Consider the following 24732-nt stretch of genomic DNA (forward strand, 5'->3'; position numbering starts at 1 on the left):
CTCGTAGATCCTGGTTCAGCTTCACTAACCACAAACACCTCCTTTCCTCTGATAACTTTTTACATTGTTCTCCTTGATTTGATATAACTTTTGACAGTCTATAAAACTCCAAATGTTTTTATGGTCTGACCGATTGGTACAGCCAAAAACACGTCAGTAATTCACCAGTTTCTGTGTGTAAGTTTCACTGTTTAACTATCTGAGCCCTTCCAGCCTCTTCTGGCTCATATTTTTTATAAGACTCAGCACTTTTACACTTAACGTGCAACTTATGTACTCACATGTAAGGAAGGGTCATTAATGTATAGGTTGTATAATTCATTTTTTGTAAAAAGGGTGGACTATTGAATTTACTGATTGGTTTGCACCAAAATAATTTTTCAGCAGCAATATCCACTGGAAAATGATATTGTCCACTTTCATTACAAATCCTGGTCCCTGAACAGCTTAAAAACTTTCTCCTGAATTATTTCTGAAAACCCAGTTTCCTTCTTCATAGATATTTTTTAAAAAAAGTAATCGATAAAATATTTATTGACACATTGACATTGGTCAATGATTTTCTATTGACTCTGAATAAATAGACTTCTAATACCTTTTTTGTGATGTGTGTGTGTGAGTTAGAAAGCAAGTTCTTTTCCCACTTAGTTCAAATATTGTTTTATTATACATTTAGATACAAATATAAATATATAAAAATATATATAGCTATAGATATAGACATAAGATAGAAATTTGAACAACAACAAGGCTGATGCTGTTGCCATTGTTGATGTGGTTGCTGATGTTGGTCTTGTTGCTGATGTTGGTCTTGTTGCTGATGCTGTTGATGGTGCTGCTGACGTTGCCCTCGTTGTTGCTGCTGTTGACATTGTCCTTGTTGTTGCCGTTGCCCTTGTTCTAGCTGTCTGTCCTTGGTGCTAGGAAAAAATAGAGAACATCTGATGAGTCTTCTGATTCAACAACAAAAGCAACGTCAGCAGCAACATCAACAGCGGCAACAACAGGGGCATTGTCAGCAGCAACATCAACAGTGACCGCAGCAGCAATGCCAGGGCAACAGCAACATCAGCAGCAACAACAACAGTTGCCCCTGTTGATGTTGCCGTTGAAGATGCCCTTGTTGTTGCTGCTGCTGCTGTTGATGTTGCTGCTGATATAACCCTTCTTGTTGCTGCTGATGCTGTTGATGACATTGATCTTGTTGTTGCTGTTGCCGTTCTTGCTGTTGATGTTGCTGCTGACGTCGCCCTTGTTGTTCTTGCTGCTGATGCCATTGCTGTCCTTGATGATAAGAAAATATAGAGAACAGCTGATGAGTCTTCTGATTCAACAACAAGGGCAACGTCAGCAGCAACAGCATCAGCAGTAACAACAAGGGCAATATCAGCAGCAACAGCAGCAGCACCAATAACAAGGGCAACTTCTACAGCAACATCAACAGTGACAGCAGCAGCAATGACAAAAACAACATCAACAGCAACATCAGCAGCAACAACAACAGTTGCCCCTGTTGATGTTGCCCTTGACGATGCCCTTGTTGTTGCTGCTGCTGCTGTTGATGTTGCTACTGACATAACCCTTCTTGTTGCTGCTGTTGATGACATTGATTTTGTTGTAGCTGCTGATGCTGTAGTTGCTGCTGATGTTGCTGTTGACATTGCCCTTGTTGTTGCTGTTGCGGTTGTTGCTGTTGATGTTGCTGATGACGTCGCCCTTGTTGTTCTTGCTGCTGATGTCGTTGCTGTCCTTGATGCTAGTAAAATATAGAGAACAGCTGATGAGTCTTCTGATTCAACAACAAGGGCAACATCAACAGCGGCAACAGCATCATCCTTGTTGTTGATGTTGCTGTTGATGTCCTTGTCGTTGCTGCTTCTGTCGCTGTTGATGTTGCTGCTGACATTGCCCTTGTTGTTGCGGCTGATGCTGTTGCCACTGTTTATTGCTGCTGATGTTGCCCTTGTTGTTACGGCAACAGCAGCAGCAGCAGCAACATGGGCAATGTCAACAGTGGCAACAGCATCAGCAGGAACAACAAGGGCAATGTCAGAAGCAACATCAATAGTTGCCACTGTTTATGTTGCTGATGATGTTGCCCTCGTTGTTGCTGCTGCTGTTGACGTTGCTGCCGACATTGCCCTTGTTGTTGCTGCTGCTGTTGCAGCTGTTGATGTTGATGCTGTCGTTGCCCTTGCTGTTGCTGCTGCTGTTGTTGCTGCTGATGTTGCTGTTGACATTGCCCTTGTTGTTGCTGTTGCCGTTGTTGCTGTTGATGTTGCTGCTGAAGTTGCCCTTGCTGTTGTTGCTGCTGATGTCGTTGCTGTCCTTGGTGCTAGTAAAATATAGAGAACAGCTGATGAGTCTTCTGATTCTACTGCAGGCTTGTTTCTAGGTGAGTTTCTATGATAGAATCCACCATAAACTAAACTAATTCACATTGTTAAAGAACATCTTAGATGCTGATATATGCATTTCAAACAATCTATGGAGAGCACAGACACAATTTGAAGTTAAATTGATGCAAAACTCAATACTCTTAGACTGAGACATTAAAACACATCTGATTAAACTTGTTCTCAGAGAGTGTGTCCATGTCTGCACATCACATTAAGGTACACCTCATTTTTGTTTTAGAGCATTGATGAATTATTATTAGTATTGATTAAGGTATCGACAATATCCAAGCAATAAGTGAGAGATATTATTCCCGGTATGTTATTCTCTTCAAATTTTCTTGATATTGTGAGAAATTTTTAATGTAATTCAGGAAACCTTTGTAAAATAATTTGATGAAAATTGCACAGTTTGGGAAAAACTGAGAGTTCTTTCAACAATTTGCAATTAAAAACGACTGCCATCATGTGATCTAAGCATGAAAAGACTAGAGTTTCCTTGAAATATTTGGAGAAGCTGATATATTGTTTTCTATGTCATTTTAACTTTTTTCCAAGGGGATGAATTGGATGCTCTAAAGTTTAGTTTGACATGTGTCTTAGACTAAAACAATAAAACACACAGTTGAGATTAAACCTGTGTTCAGAGTGTGTGTCCATGTCTGCATATTACTTTAGATACACATTATTCTTGTTTTATAGTAACTGATGACCTGATTTCACATTTGTGGAAAAACCATTTTGAAATAAAATCCTCATAAAATGAAGTGATGTTTTGAGTAATGATACTTACCGTTAGTATGTTGGTGATGTTTATTATACATTCCCATCAGCAGGAGGGTGGAGGCAGAGGTGGAGCTTTAATCCGTGATTTTTTACTCTTTTTCCCCTAAAAACAGACACGTGAAAATTCTAGTCAGCTGATTAAACACTTCCACAGTCATGATGTCATCACCTCTAAGGTTGATGGGTAAACATTTCTGCAGAGTAGACTTACGTAGTTTGCTTTGTTGCTCCAGCCGGGGTTATTCAGAGCATGGATGTCAGCTTCTATTTGGGCTTCTGCTTGAAAGAGTTCTCTTTTGTTTTCTTCCAAAGACTTCCACTGTGGATGGACAATAACAAAGTGTCACACACACACACACACACACACACACACACACACACACACAAACACAACGAAGACAAAAATGTGAAGATCACAGATAACTTATTGAGGAACCAACAAACGTACACGTTCAGAAAGAACTTTGTTGATGGCAGCACTGTTTCTAATGCCGAGCTCTTCCTGCACCGTCTTCCTCTCACTTTTTAAGAAAAGCATGAATGCGTTGGGAGGTTTCTTAACATATGGGCCCTTACCCTCCTCACGCTTCCTTTTTCTGAAGGAACGAAACACAAACAGTGAGCAGAGAGTAGTAGAGGGAGAGAGCAGGGAGACACTCTGATCAAGAGTTACTCAGAAAAAAAAGACAATTAAAACAACTCAAGGACACTTACTTTGGAACTGGGATGGGTTCCAGGGCCTCTGGTGGCATGACAGCCAATAACTCATCCAACTCATCTCTACAAAGATAAAAACATAAACACGCTGGATGAGAAATCATGTCACAAACATGTGGACCAACGTCTGATGGATCAGGTGTGTTTGTTTGCTTTGCTTACCGTTCTTCAAAAGACGGAAAACATTCACGTGGGAAGAAAGGAGTGCTGTAAAACTGGAGACACAAAAACATGAATGTTAGACACCAGGGTTTGGGTCAATTGCATTTTTCTATTACAATTACATCCTCAATTATCCATGTTCAATTACAACTATATTATGAGTATGGTGACCTGCATTTTTTCCAATTACAATTCAAATTACAAATATGATTTTCCCCCTGAAAGTCAATTACAATTACGTTGTCAATTACTAAAGTTCAAATTCAGTTAATCACAATTACTGAGCCTGGAATGAATAACCCCATAAAATGTGACCTTCCTCTTATGTTAGCTTTCTGTTAGCACCATGATAACGGGTCAGTTGTCTCCCACATCTTAAATCAACTATAAAATACACTAAAAATTATTATCTATCATTCAATTTGTTTTTGATCTCTTGGTTAATTTGTTAGACTTCCTAATTAATGAAAATATTGGTATTATTGTTTTTGGTGTGGGCGTCTGAGCCTCTTTTCTGTCAGTATACCCATTAATTATTATTATTTTTTCCTTCAATTTTTAAAATTGTCTTAACAGTAAAAAAAAAAAGCCATATTTTTCCATTTTTATGCCTTACTATATACAGCCATATCTCTGAAATGTGGGTGTTCTACATTTTATTATTTTTATTTTTATGCCTTACTGGATTTTATGACAGCCTTATCTGAAAAAAATTCCCAGATTTTTACATTTTTGTGCCTTGGCATTGAATAATTACTATTACAAAGTCAATTATCTGAACTCAATTACAATTTAATTATGATTACAACAGCAACAGTTTTTTTTTTCAAATACAATTACAATTATAATCATTTTATATAGATATATATATATCAATTATGTGATTACAATTTTTTTTTTTATCCCAACCATGATATCAACCATCCACCAAAAAACTACTGCTAGGGTCTGTCAAAGAAACCAAACTGGGTGATATTCCAATGCCACATAAGGACTGGATAAAAAGATGTAAATAAATCCATTAAAAACTGTGTTTATAACAACAACAGAGTCATATAGAAGAATGAGGAAGGGTCTGTCTGTTCTTAATGGATGAACAAATGTATGCTGTGATGTTGCCCACATTGGCACCATGTGTTTCAGTGATTCTTACTTGGAGGTCTGTTAACGGTGGAGGAGGACATTTACAAAGAGGAGGAGCAGGAGATGACATCACAGGGTAAGTCGCCCAGTGCACCAGTCCTGCAACCTCTGGATACAGCTCCACAACATCTGTAATCTCAGGAAGGAGATTCTTCAACTCCTCCTCCTCCTGGACCACAGGATCCATCAGCATGTTCAATGGTATCCTGTGACACAAAGAAATAAACAAGGAGACAAAGAAAATAAATAAGATACACACACACACACACACACACACAAAGAGAGAGAGAGAGAAAGAAGCTGGAAGGAATATAAACTAAACATAATACACAAAATGATTCCCAAAGCACATGAATCAACAGTGAAATGCACAAAAACATTTAAAAAAAAAAATCAAAATAAATGAAAAATTGCACTAAATGACTCAACAAAGACAGACACAACTACTTCAAGGAACAAAATGACTATGAAAACAACAAAACATTATAGAATAGCTACAAAGACACACAAACTGTCAACAAAGTTACACAAAATGACAAGAAAATAACAATAATACAGAAAGTGACCCCAAAAATGCACAAATCAATAACATAAATGCAGAAAAAGACAGAAAAATACAATAAGAATCCCCAAATAACAACAAAAACACACAAAATGACTCCCAAAACACACAAATCAACAGTAAAATGCACAAAAACGTAAAAATAAATGAAAAATTGCACTAAATGACTCAACAAAGACAGACACAACTACTTCAAGGAACAAAATGACTATGAAAACAACAAAACATTATAGAATAGCTACAAAGACACACAAACTGTCAACAATGTTACACAAAAAGACAAGAAAATACAGAAAACCACAACAATAATACAGAGTGACCCCAAAAATGCACAAATCAACAACATAAATGCAGAAAAAGATAGAAAAATACACAAAATAACAATAAGAACCCGCCAAAAATACACAAAATGACTCCAAAAACACACAAAATGACCCATATCTTGCCAAATTATTTGAATTCAAATGTTATGCAAATGAAAATATATTTAGAGGATGCACGAAAAATGTTAGAACATCATTAAAGACAAGTCAGTTTTGTGTAAATACTTGTGACACACACTCCTATCAGCTGTATATCATTTAAATTAGTAGTTATATCTGTAATTATGTTGCTATTATTATTATTATACTTTGTGATGAATGACCTCCACATGTACGAAGATGTCGGAGCAGTGCTGCCGCCTGGTGGAATGTAGTAGGAACTACTTGACGGTAAAATAAAGCCTAATAAAACTTCTACTTACTTCATTTTGAGAGCGGAGGTTGTTAATATGTGATATTCTGGTTGATAATGTTCAGAAATAATCGCTGGCGATTTCTGAGAGAGTTTTCCTTGTAGACTGAACAGTGAACTGCAGACACAAATACTGGAAAACGGTTTGTTTTCTTTCTAACCGCTTATATAGGGTGAGAAATGACGCGGTTGCCATGGAAAACGTGTATTTAAATAATGCACTTTTTTTAAAAAGCAACATTATTGTTTTTGTCTAGTGTGGATAAAGCAGTGGTTCTCAACATTTATTGGGTTGTAACCCCATTTTGATATCACACATTTCTGGTGACCCCAGAGCAGGACCGGCTTTAGGCCATGGCCATGCCTGAATAAAAATAAAGTTTTTATTTTTTACTTTATTTATTTTGTTCAAGTCAATACACAGTGTACACAATATTATTTATTTTAAATATCAAGACAATACAATGCAATTCTGAGACCCAACACACCATTGGAAAAAAACAACCTTTTTTTTTTTTTAAATCAGAATAATGCACTATTATACAATATAACACCTACAGGTATAGTACAAATGTCTCGAGGGAACAATAAAAAAAAAAAAAAAAAGGTGCAAAATCCAAAATCAATTCTTTTCCTGTTTGGTTTTTCTATTCAATAACACAAGTCTTAAAATCAAAGAACACAATGTGCAAACAACACGACAGAATTATTTAGAATAGAACAAGAATTAAAGTAAAATAAATATAAATATGGGCAGAAGATTAGCTGTTATAGGTACAGATTTTTAATATTCAATTAAGAGAAAACATATACAGTTATTATTGTAAAGGGTGTGTTTCACATTTTTTTTCTAACCATTTAAAATTATATTTAAAATATATATAAATTTGGGGGGGTGTGCCCCTCCAGCAGAGGGCGCCCTAGCTGGCCATATATATATATATATATATATATATATATATATATATATATATATATATATATATATATATATATATATATTATATGTTATATATATATATATATGGTTTAAAGCTAGTACAAAGAATTAGTTTTATCAATAATAATAATGCTGAGACTAATATTACTTTATTCAATTATCATTATCATTACTACTACAACTACTACTAGAATACTTTTTCAGAGACATGAGTTGTTTTAATTTGAACAAAGAATTTTAACATGTGGAACTCTATTATTATTTATTATTGGCACAAAAATAACAACAATAGACTGGGAACATTTTCAATAGCTGGTAGAGTATAGTCTATCATAATAATGATAATGAATAATTTAATATCAAAATGTAAATACAATGTTCATTAAATAAAAAAAAGAAAAACAATCGCCTCTTAAAAGCGATATACAGTATATAGTGTAAATATGAATAGTTTAAAGCCAGTACAAAGTAAGGGTGTAAGAAAAAAATTAATTTTGCGATACATTGCAATATTTCAATGTGCGATTATCAAATTATTCCAACAAATGTCCATGTCAATGTTATTTAACATAGAGATTTATTGCTCTAACATATGCATAGCACGTAGCAAGTTGTTAAACTACATCAGTCCTCAATGCATTTTACTTTGTAAAGTTGCACTTTGTAATTCAAGTACCAATATAAAAATATATATAGTTAGTTACCATTTATTTGTTCTCACAAGTTTAAAAATAAAAGAAAGAAATTGTATTTCATACAATTTTGTACTTGTAAAGGTGAAATTTGTGTTTCCAGATATCGCCAAATATCACAATGTATATTGTATTGTACAGTTTCGGGATATATTGTATTGTGTCTTGCAAATCGTGAATCATAAAGTCAGATTCATGGCAATGCACACCCCAAGGCTTCTTTTGATCAATATTAATACTGAGAATACTACTATTATTATTCAAATTAAGTTAAATTACTACTACTGCCAGAATACTTTTTCCAGAGACAAAAACAGGAGATGTTTTAATTTAATTTAACTCTATGACTGTTTAAAGCTGGAGTTCTGAAAAACTATTTCATTACATTGTTGTCGTCCCAGAAAAAGGAAATTTATAATAAAAGCAGACGATGTGCTTATTTTTGAATAAATATACTTTATTGCCTGTATTGCACACACACCAAAGCCCCCGGCCTTTAAAGAAGGACAAGGACCCTGCTTCTTGTGCCTCTTATAGGCCCCTGTCTTTGTTAAATGTTGATGTCAAAATTTTAGCCAAAGTCCTAGCCATGCGCCTTGAGAAGATTCTTCCTACTATTATTTCAGAAGAACAAAATGGTTTTATCAAAGGGCGTCAGCTGTTTTATAATATCTGCACTCTCTTAGATGTAATTTTTTCTGTAAATTCTTCCTTAGTCCCTGAAGTGGTCATCTCAATTGATGCTGAGGAAGCATTCGACCGTGGAGAGTGGAATTATCTGTTTGCGGTACTTAATAAATTTGGATTAGGTAATAGATTTATATCCTGGATTCGCCTTCTCTACACTTCACCCCAGGCTAGTATTCACACAAACGATACTTATTCTGAATATTTTACACTTTCACGTGGTACCAGACAAGGATGTCCTCTATCCCCACTACTTTTCACTCTGGCCATTGAACCTCTGTCAATTGCATTAAAATCCCTCCCTATTTACCACGGGGTTTCTCGGTCTGATATTGAACTTAAATTGTCACTTTATGCAGATGACCTGCTCCTTTATGTGTCAGACCCACTGTCTAGTATAGCATCTATTTTGGACTTACTTCAAAGGTTTGGCTCCTTCTCCGGTTATAAAGTTAATCTTCTTAAAATTGAATGTTATCCCATAAACCAATCTGCATTATCACTTAAACAATCCGACATTCCTTTTAAATTTAGTGTGACGGGATTCAGGTATTTGGGGATTAATGTCACCCGCACTCTCCCTTCACTTTTTGCTTCTAATTTCTCCCCCTTGTTGATCCAGGTCAAGGCTGATTTACAGAGGTGGAACTCCTTGCCTTTGTCTTTGATAGGTAGAATTAATGTAATAAAAATGTCTGTGCTGCCCAAATTTCTTTTTTTATTTCAATGTACACCTGTATTTCTAACTAAAAAATTTTTCAAATCACTTGACCAATGTATTTCTACCTTTTTGTGGTGTGGGAAGGCACCCAGAGTAAGATATTCATTATTGCAACAACTTCGACTTGGTGGGGGATTAACATTACCCAATTTTTTGTTTTATTATTGGTCAGCACATATTCAAAAGGTGATTTGTTGGCTCACCATGACTGCTACATGTTAAGTAGTTTGCCTAAAGAAAACTTGAAGATGTTCATTGCATTGCAATAACTTTTGTTCTGTTTCAGTATTAAAATATATTTCTCAATATGTTTTTTATGCGTCTTTTGCTCTTTTTAATTCCTCTAGTAATGTCATTAATATGATCAGAATAGTCATACCTACATACTTTTTTACCTTGACTCTTTTCTGGTTCAAATCAAATTCATAATTAATGATCATTCATGTTCTTATTCATATTACTTCCATATCCATCCATTGTGAATAATAATCTTCAAATGCACTTGTCCATTGTGATAGTTTCTTGGTGATGTCTGTATAGCTTCAACCTCAGCACATAGGATCAATCAAATTTTAAAAACTCACAGTAAAATCAATGTTGCCTAAATCGCCCGTTAACTGATTTACAATCGCACACGAAGACAAATATAGAATACAACCAAAATTTTTTTCAATAGTGGCAATAATGCATAAAACAATGAAAAACGTATTAAAAAGGATGCTCAAAGACCATGAATGGAGGTTGAAGAAATCCATATGATTTAAGCGTGTGACTTTAGTCAAATCCAGAATCTACACCCAGTTTGTTATCCTTCACATCTTCACAAACTAAACTCATACCTGTGGTGGTAAGCTACAAGGTAGCCACAGCTGCCTTGGGGCATACTGACCAAAGCGTGGTTAGGGGTTAGGGTTAAAATAATGACATCATAATGTCAGCCTTATGTATAAAACTTCAAGTAAAGTGTTATCAAATGTAGTCATCAGGACTATGATTTCAGTTATAGTTTTAGTAAACTAAATGACATTAAGATTTTAGTCTATTAAATCTGTTACAGATACTGTATAGTCGACTAATATATAGAGGATAAGAGTTTATGTATTTTTTAAAGATTCAATTATCATCGATCAAACTGATATGAAATGGAATAAATGTTTGTAAACACACACAGACAGATTTGATGTGATCAATACATAAGACCACATGATCACGTGAGTTTTGATTACATTTCAATCCATAAAATCTAATCATATTTTAGCACATTGCATTGTGGGATGTGGAGTCTTGTAAATGGATGCATACAGATTTTTAGTGGGGTTTCTTGTTTTTCTTCACCAGACAAGAAGGACAGGGATCGCTTGGATTGAGTTTGTTCCCTGTATTCCTACGTGATATCAGAATACTCCGCGACTCCATATCCCACAATGCAACGCATGAAAATGTCAACAAACGTGTGTTTAGGGTCGAAATAAAAACAAACTTTCAAGAGACAATTTCTACCCTTTTCCATTTATTTTTATAGTAGACAATGTTTGATTCATTAATTTATGAGGTACTCACAATGATTTTATCTAATAACACATTTTTGGGGGTAACAGCTTTAAGTTAATCGAGACATTTAATTAACAGTGACCTAATGCTTCCTTTGCTTTGCAGCTGACTCCATTCTGAAGAAGGAGAAGCGCCGGAGGACGAGGAAGGTGCATTTCGAGAATGTGACTGTTTACTACTTTGAACGGCAGCAGGGATTCACCAGTGTTCCCAGTGAGGGCGGCAGCACGCTTGGCATGTCTGACAGGCACAGCTGGATCAGACAGTACTCACTGGATGAGTTTGCCCTGGAACAGGAGCGGATCCACAAAGAAATGCTGCGAGAGCATTTGAAGGAAGAAAAACTCAACTCAATCAAACTCAAGGTAAAGGTTAGCTTTCTATGAACAGTTTGATTTATAAAAAATAGAAATAATATTGTTGAGACATGCTGGCAGGTTAAAGCCCTCTACTGCATTGAGTTAGAGAGTACTTGAACAATGTTTTGTCTGGTTTTCAGTTGACTAAGAATGGTACAGTGGAGTCAGAGGAGGCCAACATGTTCACAGTAGACGACATCTCTGATGAGATTGATAATGGACAACACAGAGTTGGACAAATGCATCTTCTTGCACCCGTTGACCACCGAAAAGCGGTGCACGCTGCTGCGCTCGTCTGGAGTGATGATAGACATGAAAGAGAACCGTGAACTGCAGGCCATTCGTATGTCCAGACAGCACTGTGGCTGTGATTGTATACTGTTCTGTGACCCGGAGACGTGTGCGTGCAGCGCTGCAGGCATCCCATGCCGGGTGAGTCCTCCTCAACTTTACAGCGTGTGTCAAACTCAAGGCTCGGGTTGGAAAAACTGGTCCTTTAGAGCATCCAATTTGGCCCGCAGGAGACAGTAAAAATGACAGAAAACATGAATTATTGTGTAAATTACCAAATAATCTAGCTGTAGATTACTGAAATTCACCAATTTAATGAAACTCTACAATATTTTTAAGCACTTATTTATGTCACATGAATGCAGTCATTTCAATTGCAAATTGTGATAAGTACTCTAAATCTTTCCACCAGTTTTGCAATTTCTCACAAACAATTCCACATAATTCCTCTAAATCAGTGGTTCTCAATTTTCTTTCTCTCAAGTACCCCCTTTCTTTTATTTCTAAATTTATGTACCCCTTTTTCTGACTACAATGTTTTACTTAGAATACAATGAAAAACAACTTAATGGGATCAACAAGTGATAACAAACATTATAAAGAATCCCATTGTAAATAAGTGGAATGAAACAGTATTTATTGCCTCCTGAATTGATTTATTTCTATAGTTTTATTGTATACAGTCATCTCCTGCCTAGTGTGGGACAAATTTTATATTATAATATCTCACTCTCATGTACCCCGTGTAGTGCCATCACGTACCCCTATTTGAGAAACTGCTCTAAATTACACATAAATTGGTTACAAAATCAAGAATTTTGAAAGTGAAGATCCGGCAGGGACTGTTGTTAAAAACTATCGCACAATTGATGTTAAAATTGTCCTTTTTCCAACCTAAAAATTGCGGCTTACTAGAGATCAAACTGGTCCATATTTGGCCCCTGAACAATAGTTAAGTTTGACGTCCCTGTTTTAAAGGAATAATCACGTAAACTGAACGGATGTTAAGTGTGGTTGTTATATGCTGAATGTTTTTGCTTCTTTAGGTGAAGCGGATGTTTTTTCCATGTGGCTGCACTAAAGAGGGCTGCAGTAACTCAGCTGGAAGGGTAAAGTTCAATCACGACCAGGCCCGAACTCACTTTTTGGACACCATCAAGAAGTTTGAACTGGAGAAGAGCCGTGAGCAGCAGCAACCCACCCCGACCAACGGTTTCCACAGTGAAACCAGTGACTTGGGGCCTCCAAAGCTGTTCACCCAGTCCCAGCACACATTGGAGTATTCCCTGTCTGACACCGTTCCACAGACGACCAGCATGCACCTCCATGCTGCAGAGGAGATGGAGGAGCCGCTGGATGATGATGAGGAAGAAGATGAAGATAATGAGAATAAAGAGGAGGAGGATGAGGATGAAGATGAGGAGGAAGATGAGGAGAATGAGGAGGAGAATGAGGAGGAAAGTAGCTCCATGTCAGACTGCAGCTCACAGAGCTTAACCAATAGTGACTCTGAGGATGAAGATGAGGAGGAAGATGAAAAGAGGTCAGAGACTTTTGAGGACATGTCAAATGCAGACATGCTTACCAAGAGTCCTTAGCATTCCCAGATCCAGTTAGCACTAGCAATGGCACGGGGGTCCATGGACCCTTCAACATGACTGGTGATCAGTACACGGACTATCAGACTAAGGACCATTACACGTCTAATCAGCACTTTGTGCCCTCCTCCTCTTTGACCTGCTACACTGATCAGAAGAAGCTGTTCTCCAAAGCAGACCAATCTGGCAACCAGAGCCAGTTTCAAAGCTACCTGAAATGTAGATGGAACTTTTTCTGTCTATGTGTCAAATGTCTAGATAAGAGTTTGTCAGTTTATTGTTTATGTTTTTGTTTTTAACCTGTAATTTTTCAATATTTCCAGGTGCAAAAAATAATAAAAAAAACACATTTTAATGTCAATTATTTCACATCTTTTCACACCGTTATTGAGGGAAACTCATCGACCAAATAACTTTATGTTCATTTAATGAACATGTTTGTTTCTGTTGTGATGCTTCATACCTAAAAGTTAGAAAGATGCGTGATCTCTGGCAGATAGAGGTCAACCCAAACATAAAACAAAGTACCGGTACACTAAGATTAGATTTAATCAACATTAACAGCACTTAATGATAAATAAACACACTTTTTTGGGGACAAAAACATGCCACAGTTGATGTAATTGTAAGAGGAGGAGTAGAAATATTTAAGGTTGACAATCAAACTTGATTCATTTTATTACCGTAGTTGTCAAATCTTAGATCTTTAAGGATTTTAAGAGCCATCGAATATATAAGACAATCCAGATAAAGTATTGTTTACCAAAATATGTAAATAATCTCTGATATCTGCTCATCCAATGGAGAATGGAAAAACGTATTGCTTTATATACTGCTGTATTAGTATAGCTCTTAACCTGGAGACATTTGCTTTTGGTCAAACAAAGGGAGTTTAAAGGCTGCTTTTAATCAATCAGTGGCGTCATTACGGCCTGTAGTACAAATGGTGCCAAAGCATAAAGTGTTAGAAGCCTAGACACAAAACATTCTCAATCTGTAAGGAATCCTTGATTTCATCTTTTCATTATTTATAATTAATATGTATTTATTGTGATTTTCTGAAAAGTCTGTAAAAGTTATAAAGCTTTGCTCTCTCAAAGTTCTCTTTTGTTTAAATGCTGGTTGTGAATTGTAAAGCTTAATGTGGCTGATTATTTTCAAACGTGGTTTTTGTTTTTTAAGAAATGCATACATTTTGCACAAAATGCTACAATTTAAAGTGTTTGAATTTTAAAGAGTAGATAAAACCAACTGCATTTTTTGTCGATTTCATTTTAACATGATTTTAAGAATAAAAGTATTAAAATTGATTTTGTGTTTGAAAGAATTTGTTTAATTTTCACCAACATGTATTATAAACTCCTCACAGTACTAAAAGACTATAATACAAACACTTACAACACACAGCCAGGGGGCCTCATGCAGTCCTTGGTCTGATCTAAATGACAGTAAAATACACAAAACAAGAACAAAAACATACACATGTATATACACACATACAATATATTACACAAAAATATAAGAAACAAATATGGAAATGAAATACTCAAAATAGATAGAAAAACACACAAAACAAGAGCAAAATGTACAAAAACAAATAATAAAACTATGCACAAATATAATACACAAATATAAAAAATAAAATATACAATAATAATTTAAAAAAATATACAATAAATAAATAAAAATTTGCACACACAAAAAACCCCAAAATGACTGAAAAAACACAAAACAACAAAATCACAGAATAAAAAATATACAAAAAGAAAAAAAAATAGAGAAAAATTGCAAAACACATACTGTATCTACCTATAAAAGCTGTGATGACCCAAGTGTGTGGGGTTGCAGGTGTGTTTGTCTCTGTGTTGTTGTCTTTTTTCTTGTTTTCACAGAGCTAACGACCCTATTGGACTCAGGTGTGCTTGAAAGGCGTGGCCTAACCATTAAAATCACCTGAGGACTCACCCTCCAGCTCTCTTTAGCTCCCTGCTTGGCCTGGCTCTGATTGATTGTGGGAGGATTGTTGTTTGTTGCCCCAATATTTTGAGGAATAAACACAAATGCAGACATTTATCTACCTCTTGTTGTTATATTCCTGTTATGGTCCTGAGCTAATCTGTGACAAAGCAAGAAAGGTCTGTGCGTGTGTGTGTTTTAAGAGCGAGTATCTCCCTGACGGGCCAATAATAAAAACGTTTTTGTACTGCTAAAAGTTATTGAAGTTAATACTTCATCAGTGGTGGCTGGTGCATTTTTCTCCAGGGGGCTGCAACTCCAAAATAGATAAACACCAAAAACAGATTTTGTGTAGCTTTGAACAAATAAACAAGGACAATTGCAGTCACAGAACTGCTTTCAAACGAACCACATTTATTGTCATTGAACCCATAAACAAGTAAGAACTAATACAGTATATGGTAGTAGTATAGACCAGTGGTTCTCTAACTTGAACCCCCTTTCTCTTTTTTCTGAATCCAAGTACCTCTTTATATCCAACTGCCACATTTTGCTCAGAATACTATATGAAAAAACAACTATAAATCATAATGATGGAATGAATGAGTGATACACATTTTAAAGAATCTCATTTTGTAAATAAGTGGAAAATAAAGTATTTAGTGCCTTATGAATAGAATTATTTCTACAGTTTTTATCATTTATGGTCATCTCCCTCTTGATGTGGGACCAGAGGGTTATTCCATAAAGCGGGTTATGTTCAAACTATGAGTATGTTTGGGCTCAAATGACAGAAACTCTGAGTATCCCATTCCTAAACGCAAGGTATGTTCTTCTCTGAGTATGTTACCATGGCAACATTGTCCGTGAACTAAACCTGGTCGCTGGCATGTTTTATCAAAGAAACCCTGGGTTTCGACCTGGCTCCGCCCACCTGAACACCGTTTCTGAACACTTTAATAAACCTTAACACTCTTCTCTGAAACACATTATTAACATCACACATCACAGACGTGCTCACATCATTACTAATGTGTTGCTTTATGTTTTTTTTGTGTTCAAACGGTAGTTTTCTTTCTAACATTGTGGATACAGATCATTAAGTGAAAGACACTGAGAGGTTGATCTGCATTAAAACATCTACTGACATCTGTAGTAAAGTTCCCTGAATACAAACCTGTGGATAATATAAAGGAGATGAACATTTAAATGAATCCGCTTTTAAGGCTTGATTGTTGTTTTAAATTGTTATACAGTTAAATCTGTAATTCATGCATCTTTGAAGCTATGATGGCGCAGTGAATTGTGGTGCTGCGCTTGGGAGTGATGGTTGTGGGTTTGAGTTCTGCTTCAGTGTTTTTCATGACATTTTTTAGGACGTTAAGATGACTCTGGCAACAATATTACATTAAAAATCAATATAATTGTTTCGATATCAAGCGGCAGTCACTGTCTTTATATCCAGTGTAACAGGAGGACTCTCTATGCAGCCATTTTATGCTGCTGACACGTCTCCTCAGACACATTTTATTCATATTATTCATCACTCGTCATGTCACTGAAGAGATAAAGTGATGAAGTGACCAAAAAGTGTAAATAATTACGGGTGATTTAAGCCACTATAATCACTGAAGACTGAACGCACCTTTAGAACAGGCTCATATTCCTCAAACACCGTCTTATTTCACCCATTAGGTTGAATAAATCACTATTTTCCGTTTGGTTGTCATGGCAGTTTGAGTATTCTCTGATCCATTGATGATGGCTTTTTGTTGCGCGCGTGCACATCAGTAACCCAAGGTTTTTACACTCAGGGTTGATTGACCCACTTCATACCAGCTGTAATGGAATCAAACCCAGAGTTTCCCATCGTGGGGTATGTTGACCCAGAGTTTATGGATAGACTCAGAGTTTGTTAACCCTCCTTTATGGAATACCCCTCAGGAGAATGATCCTTGTTTTTTCAGTAAGTGTTCTAATCAATATGATTTGTATCATCATTCTGTGGCTTTTCTTTGTCAATGTGTGTGTTTATGGTTTCATTTTGTGTATGGTTGGTATTATTTAAATTATTTCATCTCAGTCTGTTTCTTATGTCATTTTGAATTTTCTCTGTTATGTTTGTGTAATTTGTAGCAACGTGTCTTTGTTGTTGTTTTTAAACTAAAGAAATAAACATTACAAAACCCCATATTTTTAAGGCTTTCATTGTTTATTTTCCTTCTTTCTCTCTCTTAAGTACCCCCTGTAGTACCTCCCTCGGGATCTGGGAGAAGCTCATCCGGAGGTGGGATTTGAAGACCCCACTGACAGAGGGATCCACCAGACGTTCCCAACAGACCCTCACCACATGTTTGGGCCTGCCAGGTCTGACTGGCTTCCTCCCCTGCCAGCGGATCCAGCTCACCACCAGGTGGTGCTCAGTTGACAGCTCAGCCCCTCTCTTCACCCGAGTGTCCGAGACAACTACAACTACAAAGCTGATCATCGACCTCTAGCCTAGAGTGTCCTGGTGCCAGGTGCTCTTTTGGACACCCTTGTGCTCAAACACGGTGTTCGTTATGGACAAACTGTAACTAGCACAGAAGTCCAATAACAAAACACCACTCGGGTTCAGATCGAATTATTAATTAAATCATTAAAAAATAATTCATGTATTTGTATTTATCATGTATGTTTATGCATACATTGATTTTATTTTTGATACTGACTTGGTTATTTCAAGTGTAATACTTATGTGTATTTTTGGCCATTTAGGTCAGTTTTTTTTTTTTTTGACCAACTCTAGAGTTTCTTTTCATGGATTTTGATTCATACATCCAAGGTCGGCCCTAAGCAAAATCAGTATATGGGGCCCATAGTGCGCAAGTGCAATTTCTTTTTGTTGGTAAAACAAAAACATTTTAGAAAGTAAACACCTATATTTTATTTGTCATTCCTGTTAAAATGTGTCAAAAGTCAAGTAAAATAGTAAAGTGCTTTTAAATTCAAGTAAAGCAAACAAAGAACACAGGTAAACACTCCAAATGTAAGTATTGAACAAAAAGTTAACTGAAATATTTCAATCTCACTGCAGACCAAACACACCTGAGTCAATAAACAAACACAAAGTCTGTTTCGTGCATACAAAGTCAAACATAGACTAAAACCAATCTACTATTCACAGTCAGTAAAAGCAAAATACAGTGCAATTGTGCAAAAAAAGTAAACAAAATCAAAGTGTTAAAAGAAATAACACATAAATCTACCTATAAAAGCAAGGGATGTGTGTGCGTGTGCGTGTGCGTGTGTGTGTGTGGAACAAATATCTCCCCGACAGCGGTGCCAGTTCGACCTGAAACTCGGTAGACGGGTTCCAAATACCCCGAGTGTGTGTATCTGTTATTTTGGAGTCATTTGGTCATTTCAAAATGTTTATTTAAATATTATTCACTTCTGGACGGCCCCGAAATGAAACCTATTCAACTTTTGACCTCAGGGTGTGAGGGGGCGCTAGCGCACCATCTTCACTGCACAGCTCAAGAGTAAGAGTAAGAGTCACGTGTGCAGCCAGAGCCAACTTAGCCAGCTATGCAGCTGTAAACACACGAGCAATAGAGAAGAAGATAGTTTAGACCGAGACACTTTGCTCTCTGAATAGAGTGAGTAATGAGTCTTTTAGAGTTCACTGGAAAACTGCAGATTCTCTGTGGTGCCGTGCATGGAAGCTAAGCGCTGTCCACTCGGTTCAAAGGTGAAAAATTAGTTTTGTGTTTTAAAAAAAGACAGCTGAATTGTAGATAATACTTTAATTTACTTACTCACTCATGTAGTGTGGAGCTTTACGTTTTGTTTTGCGTAGTTTGTTACTTTTCTGATTGGCGCTACAATGTCTATGGAGTTTGGTTATCAGCGTCTCAAACATTCACGGGAACACACAATGTATTTATTTATTTGATGCGCGTTCACGGAGGAGATGGATGTAGACACAAACACACGGCTGATGCGCGTGCACGGAGGAGATGGATGTAGACACACGGTTGTTGCGCGTGCACGGAGTAGATGGATGTAGACACACGGTTGTTGCGCGTGCACGGAGGAGATGGATGTAGACACACGGCTGATGCGCGTGCACGGAGGAGATGGATTTATAATAAAATATACTAAATGAGTAAAATAAAAACTAAACAATATTTATACAAAAAATGCACAAAAACACAACAGAAATGCATAAAAATATACAAAAAACAAAACATACACTACAGAAAAAACACCAAACAACAACAAACATATGAAAATGACTCAAATACACAAAACTAAATATTTATACAAAAATACACAAAACAACAATAGAAATGCACAAAACTACACTAAAAGAGATACAAAAACACACAAAATGATTCCAGAACCACTACATTGGCAACAAAAAACAATAATTAAACAAAAAATGCACAAAAAGAAAAACAGAAGATACAAAAATACACAATGACTCCAAAACATACATTACAGAAGAATACATCAAACAAAAGAAAAAATGTAAAAATTTTGTATGACAAACACATTTGTCATACACATGTCCCATACAATTAAAACCAGGGAAGTTGCACACACTATTTCACTTTGCACCTGCAAATAAATCCCTTATAATACTACAGAGTATGTACACCTCTTTGTACATCCATTCTTCAAACACATTCTCATTTGGCCATAAAATGACAACTGTACTTATTCTCCCACTGTACTAGATGGATGTAGAGAGAGACACACACAGTATTTATAATAAAAATATACTAAATGAGTAAAATAAAACAAAAACTAAACAATATTTATACAAAAAATACACAAAATGATTCCAGAATCACTACAATGGCAACAAAAACGATAGTTATACAAAAATGCACAAAAAACACAACAGAAGATACAAAAATACACAATGACTCCAAAAAACATACAATGCAGAAAATACACCAAACAAAAAAATATAAAAGTGAGTAAAAAAAACAAAACAACAAACACATTTATCATGCTCATATCCCATAGAATTAAACCAGGAAAATTGCACCCACATTTTGCACCCGCAAATATAACCCTTATGCTCCCACATAAATGCATACTTCCGACGGGCACTGTACTGGTATATAATAATGTAAAATAGTACACTACAAACAGTAAAACATTATGACATAGGGGTCATTATTCACTATATTTAGCTTTTGTGTTTCAGAATTTACATTCTTTTGGTGCATACATAGTTGGACACTTAACAAAAGGTATTGTAGAGCTGCAATACCCATTACTTAACATAAACATACTGGTAAAAGCTTCTTCAAAAAAAACAGTGCAGACAATGTTTTTAAACAAAAGATGTCAAAATAAAGAATGAAAAATTAAAATAAAATGGATATAAATATGGTGCAATATTTGTTCAATGCTTTGGTTAGGTTCTTCAAAATTGTATCTTTCTTGCTTTCTGAGATGAAAAGTCATTTATGACATCATTGTAAGTTATCTCTTTTCCTACCTGATGGTTAATACTTATTATTGCTTAACCTGTGAGGTGTTCTTGTGCCATTGCTGATCACATTAAAAGTAAAATAAACATGACCAAGGGGTAAAACCAGAAACTCAGAAGCTTCAGTAATTAAACAAGCCTACAACATGAAAAATGTGAAAGATATTAGTTATTTCATAATAGATATTCCATTTTAAACAGTGTACTGTATTTACGTCAAATATATGTTTCATCCAGCAGATGGCGCTAGGAACCCAGTGGTCGGTTGGCATGCAGCATAACTAGCAGTGAAGAAGATATACTAAGCTAGCAGACAGAGCTAATAATAAAATGTAACTTTTAAAGATATTCACACAATATTACAGATATTCTTTCGGTGCTAAAGCGGTAAGGAATCATTTATGAACATGTTTAAGAGTATTAGGGATTGTAATTACAACAAATGCATGGCTTGGATAGATTACTGGAAATGTGCCCTGCAGTTGATGCGCGCATCAACACTGGCACCCATGTCACTAAGAACATTTAAGTAAGAGACAAAGACTAGATCTTCATCGGTAAAGATGAAAGCGCAGAACATGAAAGGAGGAGGTAAAAAAGAACACACTACCTTGGGAGAAAAGGATTAAAGCGCACAGAACAACTGTGACTGGCTAGAAGCAGCAGACAGGAGAGAGCAGGAAACAGTTTTGGGACACAATCTCAGGCTTCATCATCCTTTAGCTGGCCACCTTTAATGAGTGTGTCTAGTGTTTAAAAGACCAAAACACCCACTGATTTTGATTTGATTTGATTTTGATTCATTCATTCAAAGGAACATTACTGATTATGTTTCCCATATTTAAGAGACAGCCCCCAAGCCATTCTGAATTGGTAAATATCATGTTACTGCCATCTTTTGACACAAAGGACAATTAACATCTCATCCCATGTTTAATGATTGTTATTCTAGCATTACAAGACAAGCTGCTTCAGTTTATTTATTTTTTTTCAACTTCTCAATCTTAATTTTAACTTTCCTGTAAGGCTGATGTATAGTGTGTAATTATCAGCGTTCTGCTTCTGTTTTAGCTGCTAATGTGTGTGCTGAGGATTATGAAGGCCCTAAACTGTATATTTAGATAAAGTGTGGCCCCTCTGCTCTCTCTTGGTTTCAGATTCGGAGGCTAAACGCCGTGAGTGGAACACGAAAGAGGGAATTTGAGGAGGTGGAAGCCTCCTCCTCCCCGTGTTCCTCCGTGCGGGAGTCTGATGATGAGGTATCCTTCAGCGAGAGCGTCAACCCGTCCACCTCAGGCCCATTTATCCGTGAGTGTCTGAGTCTATAGTGTGGCAACGTCAACTATTGACCAAGAGAACTGTGTCATGATTTCTTAAGGAAAACAAATCCAAAATACATGGTAAAAATGGAATAAGTGGAATAAGTTTGCTTCAACTAAGTGAGCAACAAATGCTTGTTTGGTGAAATTCTAATCTGCATTTTTTTATATAAAGAGTCCTAATGCAAAAGCAGATAACTCCGTTAGATGATACGGGTGAAACAGACCGCAAATTGTGATTTAGTTTTAGTATAGTCTGTTGACCAAAATACAATGTAGTTTTAGTCCAAATTTAGGGTAACACTTAACTTGATGTTTTATAAATAAGGCTGACATTACGATGTCATTATCTCTCATTAGCATGAATAAGGCTGTCGTTATTTGTCGTTCACTAAATTATGACACCTTTGGAGCTATGTTGGCATTTTTTGTATTAGGTGGAGGATCTAGTGGGGTTAGGTAGGGTTAAGGTTAGGGGTTAGGGTCAAAATAATGACATCATAATGTCAGCCTTATGTATAAAACTTCAAGTAAAGTGTTATCAAATGTAGTCATCAGGACTATGATTTCAGTTATAGTTTTAGTAAACTAAATGACATTAAGATTTTAGTCTATTAAATCTGTTACAGATACTGTATAGTCGACTAATATATAGAGGATTAGAGTTTATGTATTTTTTAAAGATTCAATTATCATCGATCAAACTGATATGAGATGGAATAAATGTTTGTAAACACACAGACAGATTTGATGTGATCAATACATAAGACCACATGATCACGTGAGTTTTGATTACATTTCAATCCATAAAATCTAATCATATTTTAGCACATTGCATTGTGGGATGTGGAGTCTTGTAAATGGATGCATACAGATTTTTAGTGGGGTTTCTTGTTTTTCTTCACCAGACAAGAAGGACAGGGATCGCTTGGATTTTTTTGTTTGAGTTTGTTCCCTGTATTCCTACGTGATATCAGAATACTCCATATCCCACAATGCAACGCATGAAAATGTCAACAAACGTGTGTTTAGGGTCGAAATAAAAACAAACTTTCAAGAGACAATTTCTACCCTTTTCCATTTATTTTTATAGTAGACAATGTTTGATTCATTGATTTATGAGTACTCACAATGATTTTATCTAATAACACATTTTTGGGGGTAACAGCTTAAGTTAATCGAGACATTTAATTAACAGTGACCTAATGCTTCCTTTGCTTTGCAGCTGACTCCATTCTGAAGAAGGAGAAGCCCCGGAGGACGAGGAAGGTGCATTTCGAGAATGTGACTGTTTACTACTTTAAACGGCGGCAGGGATTCACCAGTGTTCCCAGTGAGGGCGGCAGCACGCTTGGCATGTCTGACAGGCACAGCTGGATCAGACAGTACTCACTGGATGAGTTTGCCCTGGAGCAGGAGCGGATCCACAAAGAAATGCTGCGAGAGCATTTGAAGGAAGAAAAACTCAATCAATCAAACTCAGGTAAAGGTTAGCTTTCTATGAAAGTTTGATTTATAAAAAATAGAATAATATTGTTGAGACATGCTGGCAGGTTAAAGCCCTCTACTGCATTGAGTTAGAGAGTACTTGAACAATGTTTTGTCTGGTTTTCAGTTGACTAAGAATGGTACAGTGGAGTCAGAGGAGGCCAACATGCTCACAGTAGACGACATCTCTGATGATGAGATTGATGTGGACAACACAGAGGTGGACGAATACTTCTTCCTGCCAATGCTGACCACCAAAAAGCGGTGCACGCTGCTGCGCTCGTCTGGAGTGAAGATAGACATAGAGGAGAAATATGAACTTCAGGCCATTCGTATGTCCAGACAGCACTGTGGCTGTGATTGTATACTGTTCTGTTACCCGGAGACGTGTGCGTGCAGCGCTGCAGGCATCCCGTGCCAAGTGAGTCCTCCTCAACTTTTAGAGCATGTGTGAAACTCAAGTTTTGGGTAGGCAAATCCGGCCCTTTAGAGCATCCAATTTGGCCCGCAAGAGACAGTAAAAATGACAGAAAACATGAATTATTGTGTAAATTACCAAATAATCTAGTTGTAGATGACTGAAATTCACCAATTTAATGAAACTCTACAATATTTTTAGGCACTTCCAGTGTTCTTTTGTTTTTATCACATGAATGCAGTCATTTTTAATTGCAAATTGTGATAAGAACTTCTCACAAACAATTCCACATAATTCCTCTAAATCAGTGGTTCTCAATTTTTTTCTCTCAAGTACCTCCTTTTTTTATTTTTAAATTCATGTACCCTCTTTCTCTGACTACAATATTTTACTTAGAATACAATGAAAAACAACTTAATGGGATCAACAAGTGATGAACATTATAAAGAATCCTATTGTCAATAAGTGGAATGAAACAGTATTTATTGCCTCCTGAATTGATTTATTTCTATAGTTTTATTGTTTCCAGTCATCCCCTGCCTGGTGTGGGACAAATTTTCCAATATTTCATACCCCGTGTAGTGCCATCACGTACCCCCATTTGAGAAACTGCTCTATATTACACATAAATGCGTCCCTGTTTTAAAGGAACGATCACATAAACTGAATGGATGTTAAGTGTGGTTGTTATATGCTGAATATTTTTGCTTCTTTAGGTGA

General features: G+C 36.2%; 1 protein-coding gene and 1 pseudogene across 2 annotated transcripts; one reads left to right on the forward strand and one right to left on the reverse strand.

Annotated features, from left to right (window-relative positions):
* LOC114455169 (cysteine/serine-rich nuclear protein 3-like) overlaps positions 1-13340 on the forward strand; it is a 64321-nt pseudogene extending 50981 nt beyond the window's left edge.
* Positions 1601-6822, reverse strand: LOC114454779 (transcription factor 7-like). Of its 2 annotated transcripts, none has more exons than XM_028435542.1 (8): positions 6512-6822; positions 5215-5410; positions 4062-4114; positions 3897-3962; positions 3631-3778; positions 3394-3501; positions 3190-3285; positions 1601-1756 (listed from the first exon to the last, which is right to left on the reverse strand). In XM_028435542.1, exons 1-7 carry the CDS (start codon positions 6514-6516, stop codon positions 3226-3228), a joined length of 636 nt encoding a protein of 211 aa, XP_028291343.1. In that variant the 5' UTR covers positions 6517-6822; the 3' UTR covers positions 1601-1756; positions 3190-3225. The 2 variants fall into 2 exon arrangements, with proteins under 2 accessions (XP_028291343.1, XP_028291344.1); XM_028435543.1 differs by lacking the exon at positions 1601-1756 and adding an exon at positions 2293-2335.
* Positions 13341-24732: the final 11392 nt, after the last annotated feature.

Source organism: Gouania willdenowi, chromosome 21, assembly GCF_900634775.1.
Source record: "Gouania willdenowi chromosome 21, fGouWil2.1, whole genome shotgun sequence".
NCBI classification, from domain to species: Eukaryota; Metazoa; Chordata; class Actinopteri; order Blenniiformes; family Gobiesocidae; genus Gouania; species Gouania willdenowi.

Excerpts from the sequence above, each read along its gene's own strand:
- LOC114454779 (XM_028435542.1), bottom strand. Across the intron at positions 3,779-3,896 it reads GAACCCATCCCAGTTCCAAA|AAAAAGGAAGCGTGAGGAGG; the intron begins GTAAGTGTCCTT and ends TCGTTCCTTCAG. Across the intron at positions 3,286-3,393 it reads GGAGCAACAAAGCAAACTAC|GGGAAAAAGAGTAAAAAATC; the intron begins GTAAGTCTACTC and ends GTCTGTTTTTAG.